Source organism: Martes martes, assembly GCF_963455335.1.
Source record: "Martes martes genome assembly, chromosome: 10".
Taxonomy (NCBI): Eukaryota; Metazoa; Chordata; class Mammalia; order Carnivora; family Mustelidae; genus Martes; species Martes martes.
The window spans coordinates 19,376,836-19,403,463 of record NC_137898.1 but is presented as its reverse complement, the minus strand read 5'-3'; the positions used below and the strand labels follow the sequence as shown (position 1 = coordinate 19,403,463).

General features: G+C 41.6%; 1 protein-coding gene across 3 annotated transcripts in view; it reads right to left on the bottom strand.

Moving 5' to 3' along the window:
• AMBRA1 (autophagy and beclin 1 regulator 1) overlaps positions 1-26,628 on the bottom strand; it is a gene marked incomplete at its 5' end in the record, with an annotated part of 177,829 nt that overhangs the window by 99,999 nt on the left and 51,202 nt on the right. For 2 of the 3 annotated variants that reach the window (XM_080814893.1, XM_080814894.1), the window contains 2 exons: positions 4,256-4,435; positions 8,657-8,743. In XM_080814893.1, the coding sequence (XP_080671019.1) occupies positions 4,256-4,435; positions 8,657-8,743 (267 nt within the window). The remainder of the gene's footprint in view (positions 1-4,255; positions 4,436-8,656; positions 8,744-26,628) is intronic. The other variant, XM_080814895.1, reaches the window with a different exon arrangement.

Below are 26,628 nucleotides of genomic sequence, written 5' to 3'. Positions count from 1 at the left end.
ATGGTAAATGAAGTACTTGCTCTCCTCTGTGCTAGCAATAATTTTAAGAAATGAATATAATTCCCCTCTGGCTGGTATGTTGGTGGAGATATTTGTGACTGATCCAATCTGAAGCTTCTCTAGTTCCCGCTGAGTGCAGAGCCTGACACAGGGCTCAATCTCACGACTCTGAGATCATGACCTGAGCCAAAATCAAGAGTCAGATGCTTAACCAACTGAGCCACCCAGGTACCCCATTTTTAAAGCTTTTTAAATCTGCAGTACAGGGGCACCTGGGTGGCTCAAGGGATTCTTTGCCTTGGAAGCAAAGCAGTTACAAAAAGACACAAGAAGGGCAGGAATGATTCTGGGATTATAATTACATTTAGAAGAAGAGACAACATGAGGAAGGGAGTGAGGATAATAGGAACAATAGACACATGCCACCTCTTGTGCAGGCCTCAGCAACTACTAGGACATGGCACTTAACCATAGTGCTTCATAAAAGCCTCCCTCTGTTTCCAAAGGGATGGTGAAAATTAAAATGGCATTTTGCCTTACGCTTATTTGCTTTCTACATTCTAGCAGGTGGTCTAGGCTCAAAAGCAGGCAGACAGCAGTGTCAGGGGCAGCCACACCTTTACCCTGCTTGTGAACATCTTTATGCAAAGACAGATGCTGAAGGCTTCAGGACAGACCTTCTGACAGCGGGTTTCTGGATGTCCTGTTTGTGCATTTTGATAAACACAGGGACCCTGCAGTCTTAATCCTGGCTATAGAGAGAGATGAATGGCAGGAGAAGATGCCTGCCTGGGTAGATGGGTCATTAATCCAGACTACAAAAGAATAAAAATTTAACCTGATGGTGACCAAACTTCAAAGCTAACCTCCCTAGAGAGAAATCTAGATAGTCTTCTTCCACAGCAAATCCAGAGAGCAAGAGCTCAAATGTGGTTATACAACATTTAAAGGTTTTTATTTATTCGTTTTTAAAGATCTATTTATTTGAGAGAGAGAAAGAGTGCATGTGGTGGTGGGGGGCAGAGAGAGAGAGTATCAAGCAGACTCCCCACTAAGTGCAGAGCCTGACACAGGGCTTGATCTCACAACCCTGAGATTATAACCTGAGCCGAAATCAAGAGCAGATGCTTAGCCAACTGAGCCACCCAGGCACTCCATTTTTAAAGGTTTTTAAATCTGCAGGACGGGGTGCCTGGGTGACTCAGTCAGTTAAGCATCTGCTTTGGCTTGGGTCCTGGGATCGAGCTCTGCACTGGGCTCCCTGCTCAGAGGGAAGCCTGCTTCTCCCTCTATTGCTCCCCCTGCTTCTGCTCTCTCGCTCTGTCAAATAAACAAGCAAAATCTTTAAATAAATAAATAAATAAATAAATAAATAAAATAAATAGATCTGCAGGACAATAAAAGCCAGACACTAAATATGTTTGCTCCTGTTCTCGAATCTCAGACATGTATGATTTTGTCTCTGTAGCCTCATTTAAAAATATACTACAATGAAGTAAATATCTCATTAGGATATTATAAGGATTAAACAAGATTTTAAATATATAAATATGTATAAAATTATTAATGTATTTATATATACTACAAATGTTTTGTATGTTATAAATTAGTATACACTTGAAAAATGTTATTATAGCTGATATATTTCATTCAACAGATGATGGAAAAGAACCAAAAAAGATGGAATCTGGCAACACTATACACCTGGATGGGACAAGGCAGAGAATGGCAAAATGATCCCTGGCTTAGCAAATGGGAAGAGAGCTGAAGATGTCGAAGTGGGACTGCAAAGGCAGTAGCGTGGTGTATTATGAAGGCAAGGAAACCAGTAGACCAGTCTCTTTTAATGGCACCCTAAGCATCAGAAGGATTCCAGGCCCTGTCTAACTTACCTGCCTCTCTGTACCTGAAAGAACTATGAATTATGACCGTACGAGCTTCTGATTTTCCTTCTGGTTATCAAAGCTACGGAAAAGGATTGGGGCAGAGAAATTAAAACGGGCTAGTACATTCCCTCATCTTTCACTCATTTGTGCCTCAAAGCACCTAGAAATTAAGAGAAGAGGAGCAACCACAAGCAGCACTCAGTTTACAACAGGAAGGAGGAGGGCAGGGAAAGAGACAGAGAAAGAATGAACAGACGGTAACTCAGCATCAACCAGCTAGCAACTTCCTTCACTTGGAGACTTGGACTACTTACTAATATTGAAGTGACTAATCCATAGGTGCTACTAAAAACAAGACTGCGGTCTGTATCAGCCCCAAAAGAAAGGCAAACACCCTGTGAGGGACTTTCAGAGGGACATGAGAGAAATCAGTCCATTGTTACGAACCAGGGAGCCACGGAAGACCCTTAGGGAGAAACAATGGTTAAGTCAGTGCAGGAAAGGTGAAGAAGGCAATGTAAATTCAGGTCATGCTGAAGCCAGGGGGGAGGTGAGAGCACAGGTGGGCTGTGGGGAGCACAAGGAGGAGGCAGTCTGACACAGGAAAATCAAGGGGGAAGGAAGGGGAGAGGGAGGAGGTGGTAGCAGAAGAAAGAGAAGGTAAGATGAGAACAGAACATTTTAAACTAACCCAGAACTCCATTGTGAAGGACAAGTCACGAGGCAAGATACAGCTCAAAGGCATCAGCACCACGTTTCACCACTGCAAAGAGATAACACAGCCTTCCAAATGTGCATGGAGGGAGGCTATGCGATCTGCACGGACTCCCAGAGCTCCCCAGGATCACCGAGGCTTTTCAGCGGTACTAAGTCCCAGCAGCCTTGGCATATACTTGAAACTGCTTCCCTGAACAGATCCCAGTGCTGGAAAAATAATCATAATCTGCTGGGGAACACACTTCACTCCTGGTGGGTGCCTAGCTAAGGGAGTGCAGACTCCCTTTCCCCTCACCACCAGTATATGCACCCACCTTACCCTAGAGTGGGGAGGGTGAATGACACTGGCGGGGAGCCAAGGGGGAGCCGGTGAGAGAGGACCAGCACCCCTGCTCCACATTCCACTCCAGCTGCTTCAGGGCATCCCTGAATTTCTTTCACGTTTACATCTTCCCCAGACAAATGAACCGCCCATTCAGTCTGCCTTCTGCTTCCAAGTACACAATTGCTAGTGTGTTTAAGAATCATATCAGGAAGGCAAATTGTATAAAGGTTGTTTCCACCTTCTTAGTCGTCTTTGGCAGAGAGAGTTCTCCAACGCATCTTAAAGCTCTATTGCAAGGTGGCTCTTGGGGAACTATCCATTCAGCTCACGGCAACAGAAGGTCGAGAGGGAGGCAAGAACCCTTAACATCCCAGACCTGACCCAGACTACGTCAAGATGGAGAGGGGAAAAAAGGAAAATGATTGACAGGCTGTCCTATTCCAATACAAAAGGAGAAAAAAAATAAGTCTTAACCACCTCTCTCTCTCTCTCACTCATTTTGCATGTTTGAGAATATCAAATATAGGAATCCAAACAAAAGCCAAATGTCCAAATTGATACAAGCCAGGAACGCTTTCAGCATAGAAAGAAATACAGTGAATGGCTAGAAAGGTCAGGAGCAGCAGGTCAGAGAATTCAAACACAGCAGTGAGACGGAGGTGTTTAATCCTGTGTGCAGGGCTGACCCTGCTCCTTTAGCTCACCCCCGCCCTCCAATCAACCACTCAAAAGCCCCAGAAGAGCAAGGAATCATCACCTCTCAAGCCACCACATTAATCTGACAGGCAACTTTCAAAGGATCCTTACAGGAGAGATGGGGAGGGAGCAAGTTTAGGAAACAGAGCAGGATCTCTAAGAATCCACGTGATTCAAGGGTACTAAAAGGAACTGTCCTTGGGGAAATCTGGGTATTCTCATTATTTCTAATCTCTATACCTACTCTGCTGAAGAGAAAAAATACCAACCATCCCGTCTCCCTGATGCTGTGAAGACTGGCTATAAGAAGCACTTCCACAGCCACTGTTCATGCAAAAGGGATAGGAAAGCGTTGCTTTCATACAGAGCGGCAGCCATCTTCTCCAGCCTGGGCTGGGGCCAACGGTCTGGCTCTCACCACAGGCTCTGGTGAGTCAGCAGCACAACTGCCAGAGGTGGGGAGGCCCTGAGCCTTTCAACCCCCTTTCCCTCACCCCATCCTATTACTCATAAATAATAACTTAGGGGGTTGAAGCAAAAATGTCAACCACTGCTGCTTGGACAGTGGTCAACTTGGAAGCACACACAGCTTGGGAGGAGAGGGAAGAAAGCAAGCTGAGGGGGTACTTACTCAAAGTCCTCAAACTCCAAGTCGGTTCCCTCTACTGATGGGCCCTGGTTGTCTGAGGAAGAGGAGGAGGTGGAAGAACGGAGACGGTTCTGCTGATAGCGCATGGAGCGCTGGCGAATACTGTCTCTCCGTGAGAGATACTGGATCATCCTCTGGGCGTAGTAGGCAGCAGGAGATAATCTGAGAGAGACAGAGATGGACAAACACAAACTAGCACTAATGCGGGGAATACTGTGAAAGACAGTAAATCCAGCTCTCCCATGGCATCTCCCTGCTGAGGCGAACTCCGGAGACATGAAAAATAAAGGGCATTTAACTCACCAGGAGGTCTATACTGCACAATATGCTTATCAGACTACCACCAGTGTTTCTGTTCAGAGAGAAGGCAAAGAGGCTGCTGAATCAGTCATCACCTGCTCAACAGCTGCCCCCTCCTAAGGGGATAACATTGGCCCTTCCTCTTCAGTTTCTTAAGGGACCCCTTGTAGCTTTCTTAGGGTTCCCTTCACATAGATTCACGGCCATCTTCAATCATCCATACTCAAAATATAAGAAACGAAAAGAGACCATAGCAATCGTCTAAAGGCCAGCTCTTCTTTCATTTTATACAGGAGAAAAGAGGCCAAGAGATGGCACACCAGGCATGACCAAAGAAGGCACCATCTTCACCAGGACGTCCTTCTCCAACAAATCCACACAGCTCCAGATTTGTCCTAGCTCCCTAAAATGAGCTCTCTAAACCTCTCAGATCTATGGATTATTCACAGATATTTGTAACACAGAGAAAATAGTCAGGATCAAAAAAGAGAGTAAAATACACTCAGGAAAACAAAACTTAACAGGGAAAAAAAAGATTTTTCAATTTCTAACAACAGAGCATCAGAGGCTACATGGGCACTTAGCAATGCAGAAGGCAGGTTACTCCTTTTTCTTCTCCCTAACCATGGTTATTCTCAGTGGATAATTAGTCTAGACCTCTATCCTTCCAAATGTGGCTTAGTGTCTTCATATTCCATGAAAACGTCTAGTGTCCCATACAATTCACCACATTCCCTTCTTTCTCAAGTTTTTCCTCCATCTTTCAGAACATTGCTACATACTAAGAAAGTGAGAGAAGAACAATAGAAAAACGTTTTATATATAATATTAAGTGGATTACTAAGAAATTTCCAGGCTTAAAACTTGACTGAGGCACACACTTTTAACTCAACAATCCCACTAGGAATTTTATCATATGGAATTAGTGGAAAAACTGGGAAACATCCCAAATGCCCACCAACAGATTAAATAAACTGTATTTGTAACAAAGAAACACTAGGTAGCTATTAAAAAGAATAAGTCATCCCTATATACACACAAGAAAAACCCTCTAAAACAAAAATTTTAGTGGGAGAAAATCTGGAAGAATAGTATGCATATACTAATACGTATATAAAAACATATATTTTTCAATTAGAACAAAAAAATTAAAAGGAAACACAGCAATCCTAGTGAGGATTCCTGGGAATCTTAACCTCTATAATATTTGAATATAAAAGGAAAAAATATCTATCTTTTTTTTTTTTAATGGAAATCTGGAAAAACTGATTGAGAATGGAAATAGTAACAGTTAGACCCAATGATGGGAATAGTATTTACAAAATCTTGCTGCCTGACTTTTCATTACCCCTGGACAAAGTTTCTGGGAAAATCTCAGTAAATCTATTGACTCAGACCAAAAGCTTCTGTGGTCACCTGCTGTAGGAGCTGAGACTATCTCTGAAATGTCAATCATCAGAGGTGGTATCCTTCTGGCTAAATACCAAATGGAATTCCCAAGCAGGCCAAAGGACAATCTTTGGAACTCAGAAAGTCCTTGTTATAGAACAATATACTGCATTTGGCATCCCTGAATCCAAATTATACAGCAGATGGGCAGGGGATGCACAGATGCCTTGGCCAAGATCATCAGAGTACAAGAATCATTTCTTAAAAGTCTCAACATGTGGATCTTTCGTTATCCATTGGCCCCTGTTGACATACATTTTGCAAGGATGAATCAAGAATCCTAAATTTTCAAAGGACAAAAGTCAGCACTCTTGAGTTATTCCTCTATCTACTAAATATACAGAAATCTTTCAGAAGTCAACCATTGATGGTTAAATTCTCAAGTCAATCAGACTAGAAAAGAATGTAAAAAACGTTTCAAGAGCAGAATGAAGATTGTTTTTTGGAACTGATTCCGAAAAGTGACTATATGTACATTCATTCCTCAGTTGATAGCCCACCCTAACTAATGGGAAAATTATATTATTGGTGACAGAAATAGAAAGAATGTTGATGCAGACAATAATAAAGACTGCCCTTTTATGTAAGGGCATAATTTCATCACTAGATAACCCCAACTGTCTAATTTCACCATAGGATAGGAATTCCCTAAGCTACAAAACTATGCATCAATGGTAAAGAAAAAAGGATTCCTGGTACAATTATCAAACACAAGTACACCCTAGCCTCATCTTTTTAGGTATCCAGAGGGAAACTAAAGATCTGAATGCTGAAATGTCCCATAAAGGCTTTAACCTATATGTATTACGTATGGTGACGTCTAAGAGGAAAAAGAAATTAAACAACCAGTAATGAGTTAGCAATCATCCTCCTACTGGAGAGCTGGATAATCACCAAATTCTGGTGTCCCAAGTAAAAATTTTAAATGTTTAAATATATCCACAAGTTTTCTTCAAGGAAGAATACCTTCTCCTCCAAAGAAAACTTAACTGTGTGTTCAGAGGGGAAAATATAAAAATAGCAACACCACAAAGTATGACATTTTCTCTGATAAAGAGATCTGAGTGGGAGTAAATAAAAGATTTATTACATGAAAGGAGGACAAATAATGGTCTTTAAGGATCACTGTTAAACATTGTCAGGTTAAAAATTCTGGGGATGAGGGGCGCCTGGGTGGCTCAGCGGGTTAAAGCCTCTGTCTTCGGCTCCGGTCACGATCCCAGGGTCCTGGAATCAAGCCCCGAGTCGGGCTCGCTGCTCGGCGGGGAGCCTGCTCCCCCCTCCTTTGCCTGCCTCTCTGCCTACTTGTGATCTCTGTCAAATAAATAAATAAAATCTTTAAAAAAAAATTCTGGGGATGAGATTCCTATTGCTGTCCTAAAAAACTCTTTTATAGCAAGAAATTCTCTTCTCAGTGTTTGAGAATAATCAGATTGATGCATAAAATCTCCCTCTCTTATTCTCGGCTTACTGCTTCCAAGTGTGATCAGAGACTAACATAAACTTCCTTGGTTCGGTCATCACCATCTCAGCTGCCTCCCCATATTCTCCCTGATCCTGGATTTGCCATTTTGGGGTTATGGGAAAGGAAGTAAGGAAGTGACTGGGGAATCCTTTCATTAGTCTCTCAGAAAGAATGCTCAGTATCATGACATAACTGTGGCAACAACGAAATCACTCAATATCCCTAGAATCAACTAGACTGGTCTACGGGTCTTTCCAGACTTGAAATTCTTAATCTAAAGCAAAGCTCATTTAGCTTTATCTAAGCTTTATTTGTTAACTTGCCAACCCCACAATTAAATTATTCTTTCTTTTGGCAAAGTCTCACCATTTGCTCTGGTATTACTTAAATAATGTGAAGGTTATCCCCTACTTAGGTCATTAACAAAATCAGTAAGTCTGGCTGTGACAACACCAAAGGGCTGCTCACTATAAATAAATGTTACACATCAACTTAACACCTCATCCTGGGTCCTCAGTCACCAGTATCAGGTAAGGGTGGGCCCTGAACTTGTCTAAGTGCTTTTTTAACCTCTTTGAGAACTCTTCAAATATCTTCTGATTGGTGTAAGGTAAACACTTTATTAAAATGCCAACTTGTTTTATTTAGTTACCCTTTTGTCAGTCATCTCTTCCTTTAGGTCACATCCAAAAACTGAACATCTGAATGAGCTTGACTTCTACCGTTCGATAGTCTAAATTTTCTCTCAAATGAGAGCAACTAGAATTATTTGTTAGCTGGTTAGTTTTAATTTGTAAGTAATTTCCCTATTAATAACTACTTGTTTCCCTTTTGACTGTCCATCTGAATGGCAACAGCCTCCCTGATCAGCAAAAAAGGCATATCCTGTGACTCTGCCAGTGGCCTCCTCAGGTCCCTCCTCTAAGTGCCCCACTTACAGAAATGAGCCCCAAAGGACAAGAGCTCAGTCACAACCCTCTTGCCACCAGAGGTTCTGTTCACTTACCTGCAACACTTCCCCATCACCTGAACCACCTGTCTCAAAACTGTAACTGAAGAGTAAAAGAGCACCAGGACCAGAGAGGCACAGAATGGGGCTTCCAACAGCTTGGCAACCCCAAGGGCAGCCCCTCCCTCCCACCTAGTGCCATTTCTCACTTTGGCCTTACCTCGCTGGGTCTGGGTAAATTGGGTGCTCTCTGGATCCTGCTCCATCATAACGGGATAATGAAATGAGGGAAGACTCCAGCAGCCTCCTAGCAGAGATTAAAAAAATGGCAATAATCCCTGTCAATTACCAACTCAGAGGTCATTCATACGGGGAAAATAGGGGGAGAAATAAATAATATCCCCCTTTGGAGCTAGCTAATACCTGCTATCTGGGATCATACCCTGGCTACAAACTAAGTACTTAGAGACACAAATAAATGAGCTACAGCGCTCCCACACCGGACATGGCCACTATATTATGCTGAATACTGCTCTTCTGTGAGAAATGAACAGCTGCTTCAGAGACATGATCTTATTCCTATTTGCAATATCTCTGGCAAATAGGACAAAAAGGAGGTTGGGATCAACACAGGAGGGGAAAATTAGGCATACCCAGAGATATTCATGTAGTGCCAACATTTATCTTGGTGTTCAGTTTCTCCACATTATCCTAATCCACATCTCCTTATATTCTACTCATTCTGCTCTGCCCACACCCTTTCTATGAGAAGTACTCCTCAGGCTCGCTTACCTGACAAAAATCTTTAATTACATAATCTAGCCCAATCATAAATTCAACTGATCACATGTCGATACACCCACATTTTATTGAGCACTTTCTTGGTGCCAGGCAAATACTAAGCACGTCATATATATTTTCTTACTTAAAACTCACCTATCACTGCAAGGTAGGCATTATTATACAAACATGAGAACACTGGGCCTAAAAGTTAAGTATATGGCACTGTGCACAGGGCTATTAGTGACAGCACCAGGACTGCAGAGGTCAACTCCGAAATGCTTCAAACCATAATGCATGTAGGTAAAAAGTGCGTATATTTCCACTGTGAGACCAACCTATAATGCTCAGTATTGCCGGCTCTTCCTGTGTTTTAAGGGAAGCCAGAAATCTGGACTTTTCCATGAAATCTCCTGACTGTTAAATTTTAGCTAAAATGTTTTTTTCCCCTCTTTGTACAGGGCCAATTAAAACACATCTGATAAATGTGGCCCAGGGACCCCCAAGTTTGCCATGTCTGCCACACTGCTTCCCAACTCAAATATGCCTTGGCAGCCAATCAAAATCCTGCCACAGAACACGTTTCAAAGGAAATGGTCTCAGAAAGAAATGCATATTGTTCCTCTCCAGCAGCATCTTGCCTGGCTCTCCCGGGAACAGGTCTCCGGCTCCCTGCCAGACTCTTCTTTAAAGCAGATCTGCAGGATAAGGACAGCAGCTACCAATCTTTTCCAATTGAGTTAATTCAATTCACTGTTATTAAAACCAGCTGGCTTTAGGTATAGTCATGTGCAGTCACTTTATCCCAGCAACTAGCTCACCAAAGCATTTCCCCCAACAGTCTGGGGAAGAGATACGTCAGAGGTCCTGTCAAGCTGGCTTGCAACCTTTCCTGCCCAGGACAACCAACTGTTAAATGATGCTTTCTATCTAAACAAGGCCTAATACCTCCCCACACAATTCACTTTAAGCAGTCCTACCAGTGAAGGAAGAGATTATTACCATGTAACCAAGAGGAAGAGAAGAAAGCAATAAAATATATCTCTCTGGTCTGGGATCTTCAATGATATCACTGTTGACAGCAGCACAAATGCTGTTTCAATTCTAAGAGATACCCTCCCATTTTAGCATGTCTGACACTGGGATGCATCTAATAATTGTATGAAAAGTTTATTTTTTTAAAAGATTTTATTTATTTGAGAGAGAGAGAAAGCAGGAGTTGGGTGGGGGGCAGTAGGAGAGGGAGAAGCAGACTTGCCACTGAGCAGGGAGCCCGACACAGAGCTGAATTCCAGGACCCTGAGATCATGACCTGAGCCCAAGGCACATGCTTAACCGACTGAGCCAACCAGGCATCCCTGACACAGTTAAACTGGCAGGATTTTTTTTCCCTTTCATTAGGGACACATAAAATAATGGCATGTCTTTGAGTCTTGAACTACAAAATGTTTGTGAGAGGAAGGGATAGTGAGAGGTACCTAGACTGGAAAAAGAAGAAAAGTGAAATTTTAAGAAGAGTATATATTCAGGACATTTATGCCATCTTAGATAAACACTTGTCCACTACTAATTAATTAGTTCTATAGGAATTAGGAAGGAGTTGAATGGAAGCAAGATCTGGGAGCAACTGACTTCCCTGAACACCCAGAAGTCCGTCCATCCCAAAGGGCTCATGGAGTTTTTAGTCCTGAGTATAGCTGAGCCCCATCAGGTTATCCTCCAAATGGCTGCTTAGTAAGCAGAAGCCCTTTGGCAAGGAGCATCCTGCAGAGTAACAAACATATATCTTTCTTAAGTACTTCCGCCTGGAGAATGATGCTGCTAAGTTAGGAAGCCAAAGCCAATATTACTCCCTACTACTATGCTAAGGCAGTGTCCGTATTCAGAGAGATGAGATGACTTTTTAAGGATCCTGTAAAGGAGATTCTTGAACTAGAATAGTCTGGATTAGATAATCTCAATTTAAATGATTCCATTTTATACTCCTGCAAAGTCTACTTCCTACCCTAACTTCCTGTCTTAATTAGAAAGACTTCTTTAAATTAGGGTAAAGCCAAAATGTTAAGCTTTGTCTCTGGGGAGTCCCTGATGAGGTTCTTTGGGAACATGCATCCCTTATGCCTACTTACTACAAAATCTGCTGGCACCACTTAGGCTCCCCAGGCAATACAGTGGACTGGCAAGTCATATATATATGGCATTGTAACTGCTAATACACAAAATCAGGAGAGCCAATTACTATGAATAGCACCCTCACACACTTACCACTGATTAAACATTGAGTTCTCTTCAGTTAGGACACAAGTACGCTCTGAAGGACTAAAAAAGACTTCTCCAATTGTTGTTGAACCCCAAAAGAACTAGAGCTACCAGATGAGTAAATGTCACCACCACTCCTAGGAACTTCAAACAAAGATCTTTTTCTCCTACAGTTAGCTTCCTGCAAACAGCCATCACTGGAGAAATGACATAAGAAAATGGGACGAGATGCCAGCTATGTGCCTTCTTCTCTGGCCACCACAAATGTGACTTGACTTAACCATCTATCATGCAACTCAATAATGCGAAATCAGGTAGGGCTTAGGAGGGGGCTCAGACAAGCTTGTTCAGGCTTGAAGCTACAATTTCATTCTGCCTGTAATCACAATTTAGAAGAGTCACTGAAGCCCTTGACAGGAAAAACACACACACAAAAAAACCCTCTTTCTTTGCAAGTTTGCCTGGTTCATTCTCTGTGCCAGTGGTGTCCAACTGAGATACACAGGTGTTGGTGCTATTCTGACCCACTGGAGAACAGAAAGAAAATATCAGAACTTTTTATTTATGTATAAACCATAATCTGTAACACATACACACATGCACACACAAATTGCTCAAAAGCCTTTTACTAATAGAAGTATTTTTTTAAAGTCTGAAGACCACTGCTCTGTCAAACTATATCTTACTTTTAAGAAAATCCAACATCTGAAAGAATATAATAAACACAAATATATAAATATAAAAACCATACATTTAAAAGAATAAGTACAAATATATAAATATAAAAAACCATAAATATGTAAAAGCATAACCATACTCATACATAGAGCAAAAGAGAGAGAACAATAAAACAAATGTGGTAAAATGCTAATATTTAGGGAATGTGGGTGAAGAGTGTAAGGGAATTCTTTGCACTATTTTTGCAACTTTTCTGCCAGTCTTAAGTTATTTCAAAATTAGAAACATTCAAAAAAATTAAAAATATTCAATATACAAAATTGAAAAGTAAACCACGGAAAACTCTTCATTTTCAAAAGAATTACTCACTTCTTAAAAAGGATTTCTAAAAATAGTAAGTTGCCCTAATGCCCTATGGCAGGTTTGGTAAACTAGAGGCCCCAAGTCAGCTGCCTGTTTTTATAAATAAAGTTTTATTTAAACATGGCCACAATCCACTCATTTATATATTGTTTGTGGCTGTTTTGGAGCTGGCAAGGCAGAGTTAATCCTGACAGGAACATGCTTAAAATACTCACTACCTGCTCCTTTACAGAAAAAAATCTGCCCACCCCCTGCTCTTAAAATATTTGCTTACATAAAATCCCTTGAAAGATAAAGTGAAGTCACTAAGAAATGGAACAGAAAAACATGAAATCAAAGTATCATACACTAAAGTCATCAAAAATTAATATTAAACCCTAATAAAATCATTACTCAACAGAGACACACTTCAAGCTGTAAAATTCCTAACATTTTAAATGACTACAGCTATTTCTTCCTTTCCTGATTAATACTCTGATTATGTGCAAGTGGGCTCCCTAGTTCCACTATCTCCTTTGATGACTAGGAAAACAATTAAAAAAAAAAAATAGTGGAAGAAAGCTCTGGAAAAGAACAAAGCTATCAGGGCTTTTGAGATGGGTCATCTGAACGAAAAGAACTTTCATTTCAAATCCAACGGATATCGGAGTTGAGAAGCAGAAAGTCTGGTACCTTTATACATGTCTAGACAGAATGAATAAGCCGGTGGCAACTCTTTCTTACTCAACAATTATATCCTGAAAATATTCTTTTAACTAGTTGTTAGATCATAGACATAAATCAATATCCTAAAGCAAATAAGTATGTTTAAACCCCCTCTAATTACTGGAAAAAATCAATTGGCGGGACTCTGTGACCTATATGACACGTAAAGCCTGCTCTAAGACAGATGCCACTGATGCCCCATGCCTAAAGAGTAATTTCCCAGCCTGACTCTGATGTCTGGGTGATATCTGCTATTTCAGTTCAGGGGAGCCAAACCCAAAACCAGTAGCTCCCTTCTGCCTAGAAAATAAAATCTGAATTCCTCAGCTTCGTTCCAAAGCTCTGCAGCTGAATTTCTCATTTCTTCTGGATATATGATATACTCTAGCCTGGTGGATTTCAAGCTTTTTGGTCTCAGAACTCCTTTAACACTCTTAAAAATTAGTGAGGACCCCAACGAGCTTTTGTTTATATGGGTTTTATCTATTAATATTTACATTTGAAATTAAAATTGAGACATTCTTAACACAAGCACACATTCCATTAACCACCGGAGTGATAACTCGTTATATGTCACAGCGAAAACTCCACAGGCACTTTGAGAAGCACTGTTCTAGCTGAAACTAAACACACCCTCATCTCATCTAGGTATTTAGGTTGGCCACTGTTTCTTTCTGGAAAGTTCTTTTTCCCATTTCTGCCTTTAAAAATCCTTCAAAACTCAGGGCACCTGGGTGGCTCAGTGGGTTAAGCCTCTGCCTTCGGATCAGGTCATGATCTCAAGGTCCTGGGATAGAGCCCTGCATCGCACTCTCTGCTCAGCGGAGAGCCTGCTTCTCCTTCTTTCTCTCTGCCTCTCTGCCTACTTGTGATCTCTGTCAAACAAATGAATGAAATCTTTAAAAAAAAAAAAAATCCTTCAAAACACAAACATCTGACTCCTCCATCCAAAAGTTCACACTCTCTTCCCAAAGGCCCCACTGGTTTTGAAACCTCTCTTAAAAGGCCTCTGCCAGAGGCATCTGGGTGGCTCAGTTGTTGAGCGTCTGCCTTCAGCTCAGGTCATGAAGCCAGAGTCCTGGGATAGAGCCCTGCGTTGGGCTCCCTGCTCTTTGGGAAGCCTGCATTTCCCTCTCCCACTCCCCCTGCTTATATTCCCTCTCTTGCTGTCTCTGTCAAATAAATAAATAAAATCTTTAAAAAAAAAAAAAAAAAAGGCCTCTGCCAAGTCACCATGTACTATCATTACCTATGTTTTATCTCTGCTACTGGACTACAAGCCACATGAAAGCATGCACCGGGTCCAAGTCATCTTTCTGTCCCCATTAAAACTCCTAATTAACATGTAATAAGAGACCAATAAAAGCCTACGAATAAATGAGCAGTCCTAAGTAGATTTGAAAGAACAAGCAAGAAGACACATCTGATTGCCCCCACTGACCCCATGACACTCAGACAAGGTTGCTAGATATCCAAAAACTCACACTGAAATTCCTGAAGGAACAAGGTCTTCAGAAACTGCTTACATCACCCCTTATCCCTCTGGTCACTTAAGCTGCTCAGGTTAAAGTGCTGACATAGTTTTATCAGGACAATAAATGCAAGGCAGCCTGGTCCCTGGGAGGCTTATTAAATCATAAAGTCAGAGGCTGGCTACTTGCCTGGGAAACTACCACAGATGCTTCAGGATGGTATACTGCTAAAAGAGACCACACAGGGGAAAGAGGGCAATGTTTTCAGGGGGGAGGAGCGTCAGGAGGGCAAAGGAACTTGGATGCACTATTGCCTTCTTCCTTTTTGAATCTTGCTCTGCAAGCCTCCAATCTCTTGCCTTGGCGCATGTCTGGGCTGGGAGATGACAAGCCCTTACTCTTTGTAAAAAATAATTGTGTGTTCTGAAATGACACCTCTATTATGATTTCCAAATTGACATCTCTGCTTTAAAGCGGAGGCATCCAAGCCTCCCCATTTCACACACTGGCAATTATCGTTTAAGTTATCCAACGATAGGCACTCATCTGATCGCTGCAGGGCCCCCTAGTTCTAGGGGTCCACTTATAGCACGATGCTGTCGCCAGTGGAGCCTGGCAGGCAATTCCTGCCCTTGCTGTGGGGTAGAACAAGGCAAGGTGGCATGGCAAAAAGGCTGACATCAAGGAAAAAAACAGACATACCACAGAAAGAGCTCACAGTGCCTGTCCTATGGATGGGTCTTCTCTTACTATCATCAAGCATAAACAATTCATGGGGCTCAAAACAATGCGTTTCACCAGAACGTCTTTATAAAACATTAACATATTCCTCAATGCCTCTGTACAGTGAGAGACAGATGGTAAAATATCAGAGCTCAACATAATCACAAATACCAAAAGAAAGAAGCTGGAAACAATCGGTACACAACTGTGTATCCAGTTATACAAAAGTCTTACCTGAGAAGTCAGCCAGACCCCTCTGGGAATATCTGACCCTCTGCTAACTGTCTGGCAGGTGTTTTGTTTGTTTGTTTTATTTTAAGATTTTATTTATTTGTCAGAGCGAGATAGAGTACAAGCAGGCGGAGCAGTAGGCAGAGGCAGAGAGAGAACCAGGCTCCCCGCCGAACAAGGAGCCCGATGCAAGACTCGATCCCAGTACCCTGGGATCATGACCCGAGACGAAGCAGCTTAACCAACTGAGCCACCGAGGTGTCCCTGTTTGTTTGTTTTAATCAGGATTCACGACCAGTGTGGAGCCCAACGCAGGGCTTGAACTTAACTACCCTGAGATCAAGACCTCAGCTGAGATCAAGAGTTGAGGGGCGCCTGGGTGGCTCAGTGGGTTAAGGCCTCTGCCTTCGTCCCAGGTCATGATCCCAGGGTCCTGGGATCGAGCCCCACATCGGGCTCTCTGCTCGGCGGGAGCCTGCTCCCTCCTCTCTCTCTGCCTGCCTCTCTGCCTACTTGTGATCTCTCTCTCTCTCTGTGAAATAGATAAAAAAATCTTTAAAAAAAAAAAAAAGAGTTGAATGTTTAACCAAATGAACCACAGAGGTGCCCTAGGTGGTTATTTTGATACAATTATAAAATGACTGGTTGGCTATGCTTAGCTTTTGTATATCCTCAACACATTACACTCTAATTATAAAATTTCAATTTAATAATAAAAACTCACTTTCGTCAGCATTTGAACAAAGGCCCAAGGTGATCTACGTGGCCCTGTTTACTCTGTCTCCAAATTCATTTTCTCTAAAAGACTTGGAAGGTCTGCTCACAGACCACAAACTTTTTTAACTTAGAAATTTAGATCAGGGACTTTTCACCAAAGGATGAGTAAGAGCATATCAATGACAACAAGTTCCACGGTTAGTTCTGATACTCACACATACCCAGACAAGGAACAGCTGTGATATACAGGTTTAGATTTTAATTAAGAGGCAGTGCCTCCTAATTGACTGGTTTCCTCCAAAATCAAGAAGAGATTTTAAAAATCCAATAATCCTAATTTTTCCACTACTTTTATTCAGAATAAAAGGTAACTCCAAAAAAGGATCTCTATACCAACTAATTCTACAAAGAATATATTATACTGGGTAGAAATCATTTACTGTTTCAATAACAGCTAACCCATACACTTCCTCCTAGATGATTTTTCACATTTCTATTCCTAACCTGAAATTTAAAAAACCCTTGACCAAGGCCAACTGTTCTTAAATGACCCTGATATATTGTAAACACTATATATTGTAATATGAAGCAAAACCTTAGGGCCAACATCAGGAGGGCAAAGGGAGTTAGTAAATGAAGCCTTCCAAGAGAATGAGGAAAAAGGAATACACGGCAGACGAGCATTTACTAACCAGAGGCAAAGAGGCAGCCTTCCTGGCTCATGTCTGTGAACTAATGAGGTTCCTGGAGTCTACAGAAATAGACAAGGGGCAGAGACTCCAGCTGGGCCCCCAAACAATCCACTGTTAGCCCTTGAGCAAATACAAAGCTCAGAGTACAATCACTTTCTTACATTCTGGGTTCATCCTGAGCAGCTTCTCTTAGTGACATCTGATTTTCACTGATTTGCCTCTGGGGATATATTACTTGTCCTTCCACTCTGATCGTGACTTTCACAACCTTTTTGATTCCTTTTGGACCCCGCATTTGACTCCACTAGAATAATTTCTCTACCATTTCCCTCTGTCTAGACAACATGAAATTGTCATAAATGACACCTAAGGTACAATTAGTAGAGAAACTGCAATTTCCACTCTCCTCCCCCGTTCCCCAAAAGAACTGCACATTACCATCCTCCAGCATGTCAATCAAACACTACCCTGAAGATTAACTCTGTGGAGCCTGGAAGCCATTTAATTCTCAGCTTACTAAATATTATGCCTTTCCCCCCTACCATAATTAGAAGATGTAAACTGCCTTTTTCCACTACACGAATGCATATAATCTCAGAGATCTGAATGCCTGCTAAATTGTACCTGTGTAAAAAAAAGTCCTTACAAACACCACTTCTGTCTAGCTGCATTTGATATAGGGAAATCACAAACAAAAGCAAAAAGACAAGGCAAAAGAGGAGAGAGGCAATGAAAGAAAGGCAGGACTCAAGACCATCAGAAGCAGGCAAAAGCACCTGGGTGGCTCCAGTTAAGCATCCAACTCTTGATCTCAGTGTTTTGAATTCAAGCCCTGCAAGTTCAAGCCCTGCCTTGGGCTCCAGGCCCAGCACAGAGCCTACTTGGGTGGGGGGCTGGGGAGAACCAAGCAGTACTATTACAAGAATGAGGTGGTTTGAAGACACTGCCAGTTCCTTGTGAAAAATCATTAAAAAAAAAAAAAAAACAGGAAAAACTGAAGGACAGCAAATCATGAAATAACTTTTCAATGGGAGGGAATCCTCCCAGGGGTCATACGGCAATGTCTAGAGACACAGTTGTTGCAAATGGGTGGGGAGAGTGCACTGGCATCTAGTGCATAAAGGTCAGGGACAATGCTCAACATCCTACAATAGCATAGCACAGACTCCCACGATAAAGAATTGCACAGCCCCAAATGTTAATGCTATTAGCTGCTGTTGAAAACCCCTCTGATAGGGGAACCCTCCTACACTGTTGGCGGGAATGCAAGCTGGTGCAACCACTCTGGAAAACAGTGTGGAGGTTCCTCAAAAAACTAAAATTAGAGCTACCCTACGACCCAGCGATTGCACTACTGGGTATATATCCTAAAGATACAAACGTGGTGCTCCGAAGGGGCACGTGCACCCGAATGTTTACAGCAGCAATGTCCACAATAGCCAAACGATGGAAAGAACCTAGATGTCCATCAACAGATGAATGGATAAAGAAGATGTGGTATATATACACAATGGAATACCATGCAGCCATCAAAAGAAATGAAATCTTGCCATTTGCGACGACGTGGATGGAACTAGAGGGTATTATGCTTAGCGAAATAAGTCAACCGGAGAAAGACAACTATCATATGATCTCTTTGATATGAGGAAGTGGAGATGCAATGTGGGGGGGTTGGGGGGAGGTAGGAAAAGAAAAAATGAAAGAAGATGGGATCGGGAGGGAGACAAACTATGAAAGACTCAATCTCAAAAAACAGACTGAGGGTTGCTGGGGGCAGGGGGGACGGGAGAGGGTGGTGGGGATATGGACATTGGGGGGGGTATGGACTATGATGAGTGCTGTGAAAGGTGTAAACCCGGCGATTCACAGACCTGTACCCCTGGGGATAAAAATACATTATATGTTTATTAAAATAAATAAATAAATTTTTAAAAAAAAGAAAGAAAACCCCTCTGATATATCTTAATGGTCTGAGACTAATCAAGGGAAACTCTGAATAACTAATAAAGGACACAAGTCAGTGCTTTAGCTTCGGAATGAGAATGAAGTTTTTTAAATTTTTTTATTTATGTTTATTTATTTAAATAATCTCTACATCCAACGTGGGGCTCGAACCCACAACCCTGAGATCAGGAATCGCATGCTCTCTTAAATAAGCCAGTCAGGCGCCCCGAGAATACATCCTAAATTCATCATCTCGTGTCACTTACTCACTATGTGACCTTGGGCAAGTCCATTATCTTCAATGTCCAAATTTAAAGGGAAATCCCTATTCCACAAGGTTGCTATAAATAGGAACATATGTAAAGTACAGCAGCCACCACACAGTTCAGTGAATACCAATTATTCTTTTCTCCCTGGTATCACAACTCCGAAAGTGTCTGCAGGGAAGATAATGCACTCTGGTCACCCACATCACTATGCCTAAAAAGGTGGCTTCCCAGAAAGAAAACATGTGTCGAGAAGGACGAATACTGTAGAGGCATAAACATGGGTGGGTATCTGAAACCTAAGAATCACATGAACCTCACTCAAATTGGTAAGAGCAGTCATTCATCCATCAATCTGTCAGTCCATCCAACCACTGATTCAAATCCCAAGTATTTATTGTCACTATATATTCATATATAAAATAGATATGGTTCCTGTAGTAGTCTCCAAAAATGGACCCCAAAGAACTATACTTCTTAGTATTATTGTCCTTGTATGGTCTCCTCCCACACTGAATCTAGACCAGTCTGTTCTTGCTTTAACCAAGAGAATGCGGCAAGCTGTGCCAGTTCTGGCCCTAGCCTTTAAGAGAACTGACCTCTTCCATTCCTCCCTCTTGGAACTGTCGCTTTGGGAAGCCTTAAACTGCTAAGTAAAAAGTCTGACTAGTTGGCTGAAAAGGGCACATGGAGAGAGGAGTCCCTGAGACTACAGGAAGAGGGAAAGGACTAGCCGTTCCACCTGGGCCTCCAGGTGACTCTAGAGAGACACCAGGCAAGACCAACAGAACTTCCCATCTGAGCCCAGTCCACCCAAAGAACAATGGAAGGTAACAAAATTGTTATTTTAAGTCACTAAGTTTTGCTGTGTGGTTTATTATACATCAACAAATGAATGAAATAGTTTCTGATCTTGTAGAACTTTTTTAAGATTTTATTTATTTACTTATTTATTTGACAGGGAGAGACACAGCGAGAGAGGGAACACAAACAGGGGGAGTGGGAGAGGGAGAAGCAGGCTTCCTGCGGAGCAGGAAGCCCAACGTGGGACTTGATCCCAGGACTCTGGGATCATGACCAGAGCCGAAGGCAGACGCTTAACGACTGAGCCACCCAGGGCCCCTGATCTTGTAGAACTTTCAAGCCAGTCACAACTGTGGCATTAGAACTAAGTCTGTGAAGTTAACTACACGCCTGAAGTTATCACATCTGTACTCAAAGGAACCTTGGCTACCAAAACAAACCACCAAACAAGACATCTGGAAACAGATACTAAACAATAAAGCTCAGTGCAAACTTGCTCACAGGGTCCAAAGCACAAAGTCCTGGTATTGTCAATGTCAATTTAGAAAGATTTACTACTCTCCTCCCTATCCCAGTCAGGCTCTATCTTTCTGAAACCCACTTCTGCCCTGGATAGCTCCCCCTTAATGTAGAAGGTGGCCCCAGAATTTGGGAAATTAAGGCTATTTATGCTCCCTCCCTTTACATGAGGCAAGACCAGTTTCTTTTGCGCAAATTACTATAAAAGAGTGAAAGAAAGGGATGCCTGGATGGCTCAGTCGGTAAAGCAATCTGACTCGATCTCAACTCAAGTCTTAATCTCAAGGACACGAGTTTAAGCCCTGTGGTGGCCTCAATGCTAGGCATAGAGTGTACTTTTTTTAAAAAAAGAGAGAGAGAGAAAGAGAGTGCAGGAAAAATGAAGATAATATCCTATTCTCTTGCTATGGTCCAAATTACTTTCGGTATTATTGAACTTTCTAATATACAACTTCACTATATCCACAGCAAGTGACTAACAGAAGTAACTAGCACCAGCTCTAACTTAATAACCATTCCTTATTCACCCTTTATAGGCACCTCACGTGCTCACTTTGGCAGCACGTATACTATAGGCACCTCACTTTATGAACTTGGTTTATTCCAATTTTATATGATGAGATTTCAGATATCCCATAAAGCCTGAAGGCCCCAAAATAATACCAACAGACCAAAACAAATAAATAAAAATTTTAAAATCTGCAGGCAATATGCCATGGCAAAGGTTTTTGTTTTGTTTTGTATTTTGAGCAGAGTAATAGGACAAAGGGAAAAAAGAGCAGGCATTCCTTGAGCATCTAAACTTGCAAAAGCAACTGGTGCTTAACTCTTTTAACCCTCACATAATTTTCCAATTGAGAAAATGGACCTTCAAAAAGGCTACTTAACTGTCCAACGTCACACAACAGAGCCAGAAATTGAATCCAGTGTTGCTTAACTCCATGTATTTCTGTTAGTACACGTTACAAGAGAGAAGGAGACTGTGAGAGTTAAAGCAACATTGCATCACATGGGACAAGAGCAAAAGGAAAAATAAAAGGTGATGAATAATGCAAGGGATCTTAGTACACTACAGAGATCTGGGGGAGCGGTGGTAATGGTGTTGAAAGAGTTCCTAGGTGGTTTAAAATCATGCTCTTTAACCACCTGAAGAGCTTGCTAAAAATGCAGATTATATGGCCTCCCACTCCAAGTCTCTGATTCAATAAATCTGGGGTGAGCCCAGGAACTTGTATTTCTAACGAGTTCCCAGAAGATGCTGATGCTCCTACTCTAGGAACCACCCTTTAAGAACCACCACCCAAAGAACTCACAATAAACACATTCTGATATATCTACCCCAACTTTATGACCTCATTATATCCAAAACAATACCGTCTAACACAACTGCCAAATTCAGTGGCTCTACGAAGGACTAAAAAAGTCAGTAACTCTGTTAGGATGAATATTACAACAACGCTCCTTGGCCTTCAAGGAGCTAACAGAAAATGATCAGCCCAGCTTCTGCCTTAATTCTTTCTGAGAACTTGTAAGAGACAAGCGTGAAAGGAATCAGAAAACCATGCAGAGAAGACTACTGGACTTCTAGGAAGACACTAGACTGGAGAAATTAAAAAGAAAAAAAAAGTTCCTTCTTGTTTTAATTTTAAAAGAATTACATTTGCTGAAAAGGAAATTAAGAAAATGTTCCTGTTTACAACAGCAACAAAAAGAATAAAATACTGGGCGCCTGGGTGGATCAGTGGGTTAAGCCTCTGCCTTCAGCTCAGGTCATGATCTCAGGGTCCTGGGATGGAGCCCCACATCGGGCTCTCTGCTTGGCAGGGAGCCTGCTTCCCCCTCTCTCTCTGCCTGCCTCTCTGTCTACTTGTGATCTGTCTCTGTCAAATAAATAAACAAAATCTTAAAAAAAAAAAGAATAAAATACTTAGAAATAAACTTAATTGAAAAGCTGAAAGACTTGCACACTGAAGCTACAGAACACTGCAGACAGAAAGTAAAGATAGCACAAATAAATGGCAGGACAGGGACATCTGGGTGGCTCAGTGGGTTAAAGCCTCTGCCTTTGGTCCAGGTTATAATCCCAGGGTCCTGGGATAGAGCCCCGCATCGGGCTCTCTGCTCAGTGGGGAGCCTGCTTCCCCATCTCTCTCTGCCTGCCTCTCTGCCTACCTGTGATTTCTGTCAATTAAATAAATAAAATCTTTATTAAAAAAAATGGCAGGATATCCCGGGTTCAGGGATTAGAAGACTTAATATTGTTAAAATGTCCATATTACCCAAAGCAACCTACAGATTCAATGCAATCTCTACCAAAATTCCATTGGTATTTTTTACAGAAAGAGAAAAAAAAATCCCCAAGTTCATATGGAATCTCAAAGGATCAACAGCCAAAACAATCTTTTTTTTTTTTTTTAAGTTTTTACTCAAAGTCCAGTTAGTTAACTTATGGTGAAATAGCCAAAACAATCTTGAGAAAGCAAAACAAAGCTGGAGGCCTGACACGTCCTTATATCAAAATATATTACAAAGCTACAGTAATCAAAACAGTATGATACTGGTATAAACGCAGGCACACAGAACAGAATAGAGAGCCCAGATATAAACCCTTGTGTAAGTGGTCAAATGATCTTTTTGACAAAGTTGTCAAGACTCCATAGGCAATGGTGGGGTACATGGCTGGCTCAATAAGAGAAAGCGACACTTCAAGCCCCACGTAGGGCATGGAGTCTATTTAAAAAAAAAAAAAAAAAAAAGACCACATAGACAATGGAGAATTGACAGTTTCTTCAACGAACAGCACTGGAAAAACTGGCTATCCACATGCAAAAGAATGAAGATGGCCCTTACCTTACACCACACATAAAAATTAACTCGATGCTATAAAGTGTGTAAACCTGGTGATTCACAGACCTGTACCCCTGGGGATAAAAATACATTATATGTTTTTTTAAAAAAATTAACTCAAAATGGATTAAAGACCTAAATGTAAGGGTGCCTGGATGGCTCAGTTCATTAAGCATCTGCCTTCCGCCCAGGTCATGATCGCAGGGTCTGTGTCAGTTTCCTGCTCAGCAGAGAGTCTGCTTCTCCCTCTTACCCCCCTCCCCTACTGCTTGTGCTTTCTCTCTCAAATAAATAAATAAAATCTTAAAAAAAAAAAAAAAAAAGACCTAAATGTAAGACCTGAAGCTATAAAAACTCCTATATGAAAACACAGGGGGAAAAACAAACAAAAAGAAAGACACAAACAAACAAAAACACAGGGGAAAGGCTTTACGAAACCAGAAGAACTATGATTTCTTAGATATGATACCAAAAGCACAGGCAACAAAAACAAAGACAAATGGCGCTGTGTAAAACTTAAAAAACTTATACACAGCAAAGGAAACATTCAAAAGAGTGTAAAGGCAATCTACTGAATAGGAAATAATATTTGCAAACTACCAGATAAGGGGTTAATATCCAGAATATATTAAGAACTCCTACAATTTAACAACAACAACCACAAAAAAAAACATTAAAAAATGGGCAAAGGACTTGAACAGACATTTATCCAAAGAAGATACACAAATGGGGGCACCTGGGTGGCTCAGTTGGTTAAGCATTCAACTCTTGATTTCTGCCCGAGTCATGATCTCAAGCCCTGCCTTGGACTCCATGCTCAGCAGGAAGTCTACTTGGGATTCTCTTTCCCTTTCCCTCTATCACTCTCCTCCACCTCCCCTGCCCATGCACACATGTTTTCTGTCTCTAAAATAAATAAATCTTAAAAAAAAAAAAAATCTACAGGGCACCTGGGGGGCTCAGTAGGTTAAGTATCTGCGTTTGGCTCAGGTCATGATCCCGGGGTCCTGGGATCGAGTCCCATATCAGGCTGCTTCTGCATCTGCCCCTACCCCCATGTGCTCTCTCATTCTCTCTCTCTCTCTCAAATAAAAATCTTTAAAAATAAAAATCTAAAAAGGGACAGCAAACATATGAAAAGATCCTGAACATCACTCATCATCAGGAAATGCAAATCAAAGCACAATGAGATCCCCACCTCATGCCCATTAGGATGGGCACTGCCAAAAAAACAGGAAATCACAATGTTGGTGAGGATGTAAAGAAATTAGAACACTGGCACATTTCTGGTGGAACTGTAAAATGATGCAGCCACTGTGAAAAACAGTATAGAAGCTTCTCAAAAAAATAAAAAATAGAACTACCATATGATCCAGCAATCTTCCTCCTGAGTGTATAAGCAAAAGAACTGAAAACAAGATCTGAAATATATGAAATCTGAAATATTTGTCCTCCCATGTTCATTGCAGAATTACAATAGGTAAGATGTGGAAGCAATCTAAATGTCCATTGACAGATGAATAGATAAAGAAAATGTGTATACAGTGGAATATTACTCAGCCTTTAAAAAGAAGGAAATCCTCTTGTATGCTACAATATGGATGAACCCTGAGGACATTATACTAAGTGAAATAAGCCAATTACAGAAAGACAAATACTGCATGACTCCTCTTACAAGAGGTTTCTAAAGTAATCAAACTTGTAGAAAAAGGAAACAGAGTGGCAGTTTTCGAGGATGGGGGGTGGGGAGGATGAAATATTGTTCAAGGAGTATAGTGTTCCACTCATGCAAAAAGAAAAAAGTTGTAGAGATCTGTTGTCCAACTCTATGTATACACTTAACCATACTGTACATTTAAAAACTAAGAGGGTACATTGATGTGTTTTTTATAAGATAGACCAAAAAAGGGGGGAGGGTCACATTTTCCAGCAGAACAAAGAAAAGATAAAAGCCACCTTGCTGAAGTGAAGTGATCCAAGGAGACAGCAGGAAGAGAGAGGAAAACTGAGAAATGTATGTGAACATGTGTAGGGGAGGAAAAAAGTAAGAAAGGTAAAAAGATTTACACTCATACCCTCTGATGCAGCAAAGGAAAAGAGCACAATGTTAACAAACTGTGATTGATTCTCTTTTTATGACAAGGTCATGCTTTCAGCCTTTGATTCTTTCATTATTACAATTCTCTTCTCTAACTCCTGCTCTAACTTGATTTTAATTTCCTGGCGGGTGGCACCCAAGCAGCCTTTTCACTGGAGCCCACCCCTCTACCTAAAGTGCTCTGTCCACAGGGAGAGGCGTAACATTCTTCTCCAAGATCTCACACAGTCCATCAACAAAGCAAGGTTACTTTCAGACTGCATACCCTGACATAACAGAAAGCTGCTCACTAAAGTGTGACCCAGCCAGCAAATAAGGCTGGCACCCCCACTTTCCCTCTTTGGAAACAGAGGAGGAGTTTATTAATTGTTGCTATTAAAAAAGTCAGGCAGCTTCTCAGGTGAGGGGGCTGTCAGCACATCAGCCAACAGCCAGCAGGGGACCCCTTGTGGGTGAATTAGGCAGGAGAAGTTGAGTAGAGGAGAGGATAGTGCAATGCCCACCCAGTGCCTCCCCCAGGTGAAGCTAAGTGGTAGGGCACCTGCCCACCCAGGCACTTGGCTGGCCCAGTTGACACAGGATGGGACCCTTAACGTCAGGGTTGTGAATTCAAGCCCCACGTTGGGCATGGAGCCTACTTTTTAAAAAGGGGGAGGAGGTGTGACTGGGTGGCCCAGTCGGTTAAGCCTCTGCCTTTGGCTCAGGTCATGATCTTGGGGTCCTGGGATTGAGACCCATGTGTCAGACTCCCTCTCAGCAGGGCGTCTGCTTTTCCCTTGGCCTCTGCCCTCACCATCCTCGCTCCCACTCCTGTTCACTTGCGCTCTCTCTCAAATAAATAAATAAAATCTTTTTACCAAAAAAAAAAAAAAAAAAAGCTTGCCAACACAAAACCATCAACACGATTTACTTGAGCTAATGCGGAGGTTACAAACACGAAACTCAAATTAAGTTAAGAAACATAAATAACAGCCCAGTGCAGATTAAGGCACAAAGAAACTTCCATGCTTGACTAAAGGGGCAATAACTACTCAATTCCTACTGTTAGTTATTTCGTAGGACTACAAGCCGGATCTTCGAATTTTTTTTTTTTC